The following is a 9,735-nucleotide window of genomic DNA, read 5'->3' on the forward strand; positions in this document are numbered from 1 at the left end:
CCGCGCTCCTCCGGCTGCCAGCGGGGGTGGGTGGGAGGGAGGGAGGGGGCAGGGGGGAGCGGGCGACGGAGCCGGGATTGGGGGGTGGGGGGGCCGGGAGGGAGGGGGCCAAGAGGAGGAGGAAGCCCACCAAGTCCGGCGGCGGCGGCGGCGGCGGCGGCGGCCGGGAGGAGGAGGAGGAGGAGGCGGAGGACGCGGCGGCGGCGGCGGCGGCGGCGGGGACGCGGTGACTTAGGGCCGCTCCGTGTGAGTCCCGGCGCCGGCCCCGGCCCCTGACCCGGCGTCAGCTCCGCGCCCGGCCCCCCTGGCGGGCGGGGGGCGCCAGCTGTGCGGCCCCGGCCGGCGGGCCAGGGCGGGCGGAGGGCGGGCCGGGCCGGGGGCGCCCCCGCGAGTGGAGTTAGTTTGTGTGCTTGGAGCGGTTGGGGCGGCGGGGGGCGGCGCAGCTGCGGGAGGCCGGGCGCGGGGACGGGGCCGCCGCAGCTGCGGGGTCGGGCGGGGTGCGGGCTCGCCGGCTCCGCGCCCCCCCAACACCCCCCCCCCGCGGCCGGTGCAGCTGCGGCGCGGGGCGGGCTCCCGGCCGGTGCAGCTGCGGCGGCGCCTCCCGGGTGCGGAGGGCGGCGGGCTGGGGGAGGGGGCTTGGGAGCCGCCGCAGCTGCAGCGGCGCCCGGGACGGCCGCGGCTCCGGGGACCGGTGCAGCTGCAGTGGCGCCCGGGGGGGAGGGGGCCGGCGGGGGAGGGGCCCCTCCCGGGCTGGTGCAGTTGCCGGGAGGCCCCGGGGGCTCGCGCGCCGCGGCGTCGGGGAAGCGGTAGCAGCCACCCTCCTCCCGCGGGCTTCTTCTTACGACTTTTCTTTTGTTGTTGCCGTGACCCGGGTCTGTTTTCTCCTCTGCTGTTGAAGGTGTTTTCCTGCTGCACCGGCTCTCCGCCCTCCACCTCCTTCCCTGTGGTTTAACCTTCCTCTTTCCCCGTGTGTTTTATGCACGGTGAACTGCGTGGAGATTTGCATTACTTCTTCCCCACCCTCGTCCCTACTCCGCACCCTCGCCCCCACCCCTTGGAAAAACAAAACCCCAGCCTCGCAGACCGTCTCTGGACCCCGCGGTAGCAAGACTGTGAAGGGGTTGATTTGTGGGGTGGGAGTCGCTGGCCCATTGCGGTGCTTGGGACTCATTAAACTGTCACTCACCCCCACCCCACTGGGTAAATGGGGTGATTAATGTCTGATATATTGGAATGGGGCGAGGGCATTTGTGGAGAATAGGTTGTGTGGCTGAGAAGGAATGCAGCTCCGAAGAGTGCCTCCTGGAATAGGCGTTCGTCATTATGTCATTCACCGCAAAGTTAGAGAAAGTTAGGTTTGTGACTTTGGCAAAGCGAGAAGGACAGGACAGAGACGTTGGTTTTTGTTACTCTTTAACTCTGCCGCGGTTTCCTGATGAGGACGGAGTGGTGATCACCAGGGCTGCGACACTCGCGCCTCAGGCCTTTTCTACGCCTCAGCCTCCCCAGAGTCTGTGGAGATGTATTTGACATTCACAGATGTCGCAGCACCTTGCAGGGCACTGGTCAGCCCAGCCCGGGTTACGTGACGATTTCATCAGCCATTAGAAAAGACCCACAAAGTCGAGCTAAAAAGTTCCCAAACTTACTAGACCTGCCCCCGCCCTTACTGAAAGCTGAAAGGTTTTCCTGTGATCATGAAACATTACAGAGTGACCCAAAAAAGAGATTGTTATGGGACACAGATCAAGGGGAAGACAAAGTTCTGCTTCTGAGCGGAGAGTCAGATCCGATATGCATATGCAGGTGCCGCATTCATTTTAAGTGGCTGTAGCAGCTTGTATCAGTTTATTAATTTGTCTTGTTGAACTGAAGTACTTTCCAGGATTTCAGAAAGTGCAGTTTCACCTTGTTGATACTGAGAGTTGAAATTTGCATTAACTGGCAATGTGAGAAATTTTATTGAGAAGGTAGTAGGAGATAAACAGTTAAAATAAGAGCAAAATCATAAGGTGTATCGGGCTGGAGTAATACTTCTGTATCGTCTTCCAACATTCTGAGACACGTATGCCATTATCTCGGCACAGAAAAAAAATGAAAGTACCGTAATAATGTTGAAATGGGACTGGAGATGTCAATTGGGTTGGTTTAAAAATATCCCTGAGCTGCCTTTGAAACTAAACGTTGGAGTTGAATAAAAGTGAATCTGGATTTCCTGAATAGCACCGTGGCTTGAGTGTGCTGTCAGTATGTAAGCCAGTCCACCAACTTAAGACAGAAGTGTTGCTATTCCATAAATACAGTAGAACTCCATATGCTGAGTTTTTCCATTTCTTTCTGTTAGAAAGTTTGGAAAAAAAAGGGAGACTTTGAAGTATTTTGTTTATACTAACAGAAGAGAAAAGTTCTCCTAAGAAAAAGCTGGTGGCAGGAGTGTAGAGGAGTAGCATATGGCATTAAAAGGAGCACAGCTGGAGGTAGCATTTCCATCTGAACATGATGTCAGAGCAGCTGACAGCCTGCCATCCCTCAGCCTTTTATTCTAACACACAGACAGGGAGTTAGTGTGTGCGGATCTGTGGTGGAGAAGGTATCTTATTCCTCTCTAACATCATCTCCACTTTGCATCTGTCTCTCTTAGTCTGCTTTTTTTCCACCGATGTAACAGACCTGGAGCCAGCGAGACTCAGAGGAAAGGACTTAATCAGGTTTATGTGTCCTAAAGGTAGGAGTAGCAAGAGATTAGATTGAGCATATTTCTGTTTTGGTGTTTTGTTTATTTAATTAAAAAAAATCACATTACTTTTCTAACCCAGTTTAGGAATAATATATGAAACCGAGTATTAAATGAACATCTTATTGGAGTTGAAAGTCTTGGGCTTGTTTAGTTTTAATTTTTATTCCCTTTTGCTCGAGCAAGTAAATAACTTTAATACACAGAAATATTTCAAGTTTTGAAATGTTAAGAAAGGCTTTGAAATGTTGCTTTTTGAGATCACTTTGGATTAAAATGCTTCTTGTGGTTCACTGCTATTTAGATTCCTTTTGCTTTCGGGGTGGAGGGGGGAGAGAAATAGTAAACTGTCTGGAATCCAGCATTCAAACTTATATGAGAAGATTATTCTAGTTAAGAAGCTAGATTGTTGTGTAATTAATTCCACTGTGAAACTTTATTCTTCAAAACATTCAGCAGCACTACTGAAACATACAGCTGTAGTGCTTTTGAAACCGAAGGTTTTTTAAAAAGGGGAAAAAAAAACTTTTGTCCCCAGGAGAATAGTTTGACTGGTTTCCTCATTTCTCTTTCAAATATATATTTAAGAGAGCTTTTATTTCAGCATAACAATAATTATTTGCTGGAGTTTTTGTGTTAGCGACTAATTTAGAACTTGTAGATTTGAGCTGCCTGAATTGGCCAGACAGCTGTAATCGCACTCCTCTATTCTTAATCTCTTTATCTGGGCAGCAGCTGCCATATGGCCACAGTCAGCTGGATCAGATGTTTATAAGCTTCCTTCTTCGTCCCTCTCTGTCCTCTCAGCCTCCTAATTTGATCACGCTACCTTGTGAGCTGCCCTCCAATCTTTATTTTTAGCCCTCTCAAGGATTAGGATTGATGTTAGCTGTGGGGCACTTAAAGTGATTGTATTGTAAATCTTGGTTTATTCTAGCGGTGGCATCGTGCGGAAGGTGTTTGGGGGCTAGGATGAAAGTTTTAGTCCATCTTGGGCAAAGTGGAGAAAAAGCAGGGAGGTAATTTCTGGAATATTAAATTGCTATGTGTCCGTTCCCCAGACGCGCTCTCTGAGCTGCCTGGTGTGGAACCTTGCTTCTGGTCACAGGAAAGGGGAAGTCGGGTTTTCTTGATTTTTTTAAGGACTTGAATTTTGCAGTTGAATTTTGACCCTTTGTACATCTTCGCCTTCCCTCTCCCTCCATCTCACCCTCCTTCACCAAAAAACAAGGGCAGCGATGCATATTTGAAAGAATAGAAGCTAGTGGGAAAACAAAATATATCAAGTTTTATTGAAACAAAGTATTTTCTGTTGCATGAGGTAAGGCAGAGTCAGAAAAAAAAATAGTTTCTTTTTTCTAGCAAGGCTTTTGGGGGGGGGCGGGTGTTGAACCTGTAAAGCTTCTGAATACGATCTGCCTTCGTTTAAAAGTTTGCAATAATTTTAGTATGGAATTCATTTGCTTTGCAACGGATCAGAGTTCAGATGAGGATTTTTCAGAGTTAAGTGAAGCCCTTCTGGTTGCCCATATTCTGGATGTACAGATTTTACAAAGAAATATTACTATTTTTTTCTCAATTCATTTAAAAAAATTTGGATTTGTTCATAGTGAAGATGATCTTTTCCATCTGTTGGTATAGTTCTTTCTGATCTCGTACATGTGTGCCGTACCTGCAAATCCTAAGGCATGAACATCTGTTTTGTACACAGGGCTTTTGTTGTCGTAACACTCTGACTTTAAAAGTGAGTTGTTTGCTAATTTCTGGGCTAATTATGCGATTTCATTTTTTCCCCCCTCGATTCAGCCAGTGTGTGTGTTAAAATTGTGCTTTCTAAGTGCAGTCATGTATCAAGAGTAATAAAATAAAAAGGACGGTTGAACAAGTTTTCTGAATCTTCCAGAATGTGTTTGGGACTTTTCTTTGTTCGTTCTATGAGCTGTTCCCTTTTAAATTAAAGCTGTTTTGTAGGTTTTGTAGGACATAATTTGATGAGTAGGTTCACTTCTGCTGAAAGAGATCTAAATTCTCATTCTCAGTAAGAGGCTGCACTGAAATGAAGGCTTTTAAAACTTGACTCAAAGTTCCAGGAAGGTGGAAATGCATCAGGGACTGTTCGGCTGGGGCGAGGAAGTCTGGAGAGTGCCCTTTTTTTTTTTGCTTCTCGCATTTAGGTTTTGTGCCAGTGATCTGGTAGTCCCTGGGTCATAAGCCTGATTAAAATTCAGGGACGTGTACCTCGGCGGCCTGAGCCGAATCACTGTCACTATCTTTTTCTTTTCTTTCTTTCTTTCTTTCTTTCTTTTTTTTTTTTTTTTGGTGCGGGGACTAGAGGACTAGGGCGCTGGAAAGTCGTTCCTGAGCGGGCTCTCACGAGAAATCTGTCTCTCCCCAGGTTATGAAGACAGCATGGAGTTTCCAGACCACAGTAGACATTTGCTGCAGTGTCTGAGCGAGCAGAGGCACCAGGGCTTCCTTTGTGACTGCACTGTTCTCGTGGGAGATGCCCAGTTCCGCGCGCACCGAGCTGTACTGGCTTCATGCAGCATGTATTTCCACCTCTTTTACAAGGACCAGCTGGACAAAAGAGACATTGTTCATCTGAACAGCGACATTGTTACAGCCCCAGCTTTCGCTCTCCTGCTTGAATTCATGTATGAAGGGAAACTCCAGTTCAAAGACTTGCCCATTGAAGACGTGCTCGCAGCTGCCAGCTATCTCCACATGTATGACATTGTCAAAGTGTGCAAAAAGAAGCTGAAAGAGAAAGCCACCACGGAGGCGGACAGCACCAAGAAGGAGGAGGACGCCTCCAGTTGCTCGGACAAAGTCGAGAGCCTCTCGGATGGCAGCAGCCACATGGCCGGCGACCTGCCCAGTGACGAGGACGAGGGCGAAGACGAAAAGCTGAACCTGCTGCCCGGCAAACGGGACCTGGCGGCCGAGCCCGGGACCGTGTGGATGCGCCTGCCCTCCGACCCCGCGGGGCTCCCCCCGGCCGGCGCGGACGCCGAGCCGCACGCCGCGGCAGCCGGGAAGACGGCGGCCAGCCCCTGCAGCTCGACCGAGTCCTCGTCGCAGAGGTCTGTCAGCTCCGTGAGGGACTCGGCAGATGTTGACTGTGTGCTGGACCTGTCAGTCAAGTCCAGCCTTTCGGGAGTTGAAAATCTGAACAGCTCTTATTTCTCTTCACAGGACGTGCTGAGAAGCAACCTGGTGCAGGTGAAGGTGGAGAAAGAGGCTTCCTGTGAGGAGAGCGAGGTTGGCGCTAGTGACTATGACATGGAACATAGCGCTGGGAAAGAGGGCGCGGGCGCCGCGGCCCGGGGGCAGTACGAGCCGGCGCACCTGGCCCCGCTGAGGGAGGACTCGGTGTTGCGGGAGCTCGAGCGCGACGACAAGGCCAGCGACGACGAGATGATGAGCCCGGACGCCGAGCGCGGCCCGGTGGAGGGCGGCATGGAGAGCAGCCTGCTGCCCTACGTGTCCAACATCCTGAGCCCGGCCGGCCAGATCTTCATGTGCCCGCTGTGCAACAAGGTCTTCCCCAGCCCGCACATCCTGCAGATCCACCTGAGCACGCACTTCCGCGAGCAGGACGGGCTGCGCAGCAAGCCGGCCGCCGACGTCAACGTGCCCACCTGCTCGCTGTGCGGCAAGACGTTCTCGTGCATGTACACGCTCAAGCGCCACGAGCGGACCCACTCGGGCGAGAAGCCCTACACGTGCACGCAGTGCGGCAAGAGCTTCCAGTACTCGCACAACCTGAGCCGCCACGCCGTGGTGCACACGCGCGAGAAGCCGCACGCCTGCAAGTGGTGCGAGCGCAGGTTCACGCAGTCCGGGGACCTGTACAGACACATCCGCAAGTTCCACTGTGAGTTGGTGAACTCCTTGTCGGTCAAAAGCGAAGCCCTGAGCTTGCCCACTGTCAGAGACTGGACCTTAGAAGATAGCTCTCAAGAACTCTGGAAATGATTTTATATATATATATATATATATAAATAATATATATATATACATAGATATACATAGATCTCTATCTAGTTGTGGTACGGTCTAAAAGCAGCCTTGTTTCCTGGAACTAAAACGTCGGGGTGTTAACTCGGTTTTGCACTTTAGAGTAGCATGAGACTCTCACTAATTTAGCATTCTGGTAAAAGAGACTTTCGAGCAAGTCGGAGACTAGAGAGGGCTTTCTCTTTCGAGGGGGTAGGGGAAGCAAGCCAATAAGAACCTTTGAAACAACTCGTCCTATCACAAGATGCTTTCACAGGGCTTAATTTTGTCCACACCGCATTGTCTTCTGAGCGCTCTCTCTCTCCCTCTCTCTCTTTTTCCACTCTGTTTTGATTTTGTGTTTCTGTTCTGTTTTGGTTTTTTGTTTTGTTTGTTTCTTGTTTCTTTGCCTCTTTCAGAGTAGAAATTCCCTCCAGTTTTATTAGCCTCTTTATATGTCACAAATTGCATGAATCTTTTCTGGCTGTTGGAAACCTGAATGCTTTTAGACCCAAATGGAAAATTTCTGAAATGCTGGATTATCTATTTTTAAACAAGCAGTTGACTTAAAACTTTCTGTGGCAACTTCTGGTTTTTCTGACGGTTCCCAATGAGAGAAATTCTGAAAGTACACTGGGATCACTGGGACGCTGTCTTTGTGAAGGTTTGCTTGGGATGAAAAAGGATATTGCAGCTTCAGCAGTGTTGAACTGTGTGTTGAAAAATGTGAATTACTGTTCTTGTATACTGTAACTGATTACACGGGCTGGGGGGGGTGTCAAAGAACTTGACAGGTTGTGTTGATGCTCTTAGTTGAGTCTTGAAAAGTAAATATTAACGCTACAGAAATGCATGAGTTTCAATATATTTTTTGTCTTTGTTTGCATTGTATAACTTTAACGAGTGAGTTTAAAATTATTTAATTTCCTTAGAAAAAAAAATAGCACCGTTTGGGGAAAAAACTGGTGTTATGAAGAACGTAAATGCACTGTTTTTATTTTTATTTTATATAATTTAAATTGACTTTCCCACTGTCTTTAAGTTGAAACTGTTAAGCTGAATAAAAACTTAAGCTGCAAATTGATAACTTCGCTACATAACAAGGAAAATATAAATGTTTACAAACGGCTTAAAGATTTGCATGTGCAGTGTGCATTTATAACAAACTTCTAATTGCACAAAACCCATGCCGGCTCAAAAAGTTTAGGTGTACACATTTACCCAGTTGAGCATTTTTAGAATAACTACTGCACAAATGGACAATAGGTCATTCTCTCTCTTCCTTTATTTTTTATTTTTTTGGGGGGGGGCTCCCCTTCTCTTTTTCTTCCCTTCTCCCTTACCCTCCCTCGCTCCCTCCCTCCTTCCCCCCCCTCCCCAATCCCCAACTCATGAAAAGATTCTATGGACTGAAAAAGCCCCGGGCTGAAAGGACTGGACTGCCTTGATTGACGTGGGGAAGGTGGGGAAGGGGGTTAGTAGACTATGTGTATCGGGGCAGCAGAGGCTGCAGCCCAACGTGTGGTTTTAATGACCAGCACGCAGGGCAAAAGCATTTTGCACAGTGTTTGTTTTCCTGTCTTGCACTTACAAATAAGGTCTATGGGAGTAGCATGGAAAACGTTTGCTGTTTTTCCCTTTTTTTTTAATTGCTTTTGTTTAAAATTTGATCGCCTTAACTACTGTAAACATAGCCTATTTTTGTGCTTAAGATACTGAATGGAAAACTCCATTGTGTGTTGCTGGACTGTTTTGGAAATATTTGGTCAAATGTGTGTTAATTTGGCTGTAATGGCATTTAAAGCAAACAAACAAACAAAAAAAAAAAAGCTGTGAAAATGGCCTTGGAGCATTATCTTTAGTTACTTGAAGAGTTTCTAGTTTTTTTAAATACAGTTTATGTTAAAATAATTTTTATTAATTTAGAGGAGACAATCAATGTCTGAGAAAACGGACTTTCTTTTGGATTTTCTTTTTGTGGTCATTGTGAGTGATTGCTTTTTCCTTTTATTAGTTTCACATTCTTCCTTTGTTCTAAAACTTAGACTGACATCTAGCTTTGACAATCATAGTATGTTTTATTTTCCTGAGGGGGGAATAACTTATAATGCTGTTTAGTTTTGTACTATTGGTGTGTTGGTGAATTTTTAAACTGTGTGCTAACTGCAATAAATTATATGAACTGAGACCCGTGTGTGCGTTATTTTAACGGTGATCGTGTACCCGTAGGTCCTAGATACGTACTGCACGTGGCATCTTTATTTTTAATATCAGTTCTGTCCGGAGCTTGTGAGATGATTAGGATGCCTCAGCTCACGCAAATGGAAATGTGCAAACATTTTGGCTTTCAGTCCTTTAAGATACTAATGCACATTTTTAAAACGTGACCCATTTTCTACTCCCTAGATCAAGAATGTTAAGGTAATTCCCTAGAAATCCCGTGAATCTATAGAACTTCAAGAGGCAGCATGGGTTTTTCCTAATAACACTGTACGACTAGCTGCTCACCCATACACCCCGAGCCATTTTCATGGGTAATTTTATCCTAAGTTGATGGGTCCCATCTATTCTTCTGTGTTCTGGTGTAAGTGGAAGATTGAAGGAGACCGGATGTCTTAATTTGGAAGATTGCTTGGCTAATGACTGGAATTCTAGGCAATCAAATTAGCAGGCATTCAATTGTTCATGATTGGTTATCTGCATCCTTTTTGTTGCTGGGAGAGCCCAGAAGTTCCCCAACTTTTAATTCTCAAAGTTTGGTAATCATGAGGACTCTGAACTCTAAGGTTTGCGATCGCCCGGACTTCACGATCGTCTCCTTGGGCGTGTCAGGGTGAGAAAACACTGCTGGTTGCTGGAAGGAATTCCCAGGAAGACCACACGGATGCGCCGGACAGAGAGCAGGGCGCAGGGCCGGCGCAGGCAGGGCAGCGGGTGTGTAAATCCCCAGACGGGTATTTGCCCATAACTTCCAGCCGTAAAAGATACATACGAAGATACAG

The 9,735-nt window shown here is 47.7% G+C and overlaps 1 protein-coding gene across 2 annotated transcripts; it reads left to right on the forward strand.

The window, feature by feature from the left end:
• Positions 1 to 216: 216 nt before the first annotated feature.
• On the forward strand, positions 217 to 8,919 carry ZBTB18 (zinc finger and BTB domain containing 18). 2 transcript variants are annotated; one of them, XM_040636078.1, is made up of 2 exons: positions 217 to 246; positions 5,130 to 8,919. In XM_040636078.1, the coding sequence occupies exon 2, from the start codon at positions 5,144 to 5,146 to the stop codon at positions 6,710 to 6,712; it is 1,569 nt and encodes a 522-aa protein (XP_040492012.1). In that variant the 5' UTR covers positions 217 to 246; positions 5,130 to 5,143; the 3' UTR covers positions 6,713 to 8,919. The 2 variants fall into 2 exon arrangements, with proteins under 2 accessions (XP_040492012.1, XP_040492011.1); XM_040636077.1 differs by lacking the exon at positions 217 to 246 and adding an exon at positions 2,422 to 2,725.
• The last annotated feature ends 816 nt before the right edge of the window (positions 8,920 to 9,735 follow it).

Source organism: Ursus maritimus, unplaced genomic scaffold, assembly GCF_017311325.1.
Source record: "Ursus maritimus isolate PB19 unplaced genomic scaffold, ASM1731132v1 scaffold_2, whole genome shotgun sequence".
NCBI classification, from domain to species: domain Eukaryota; kingdom Metazoa; phylum Chordata; class Mammalia; order Carnivora; family Ursidae; genus Ursus; species Ursus maritimus.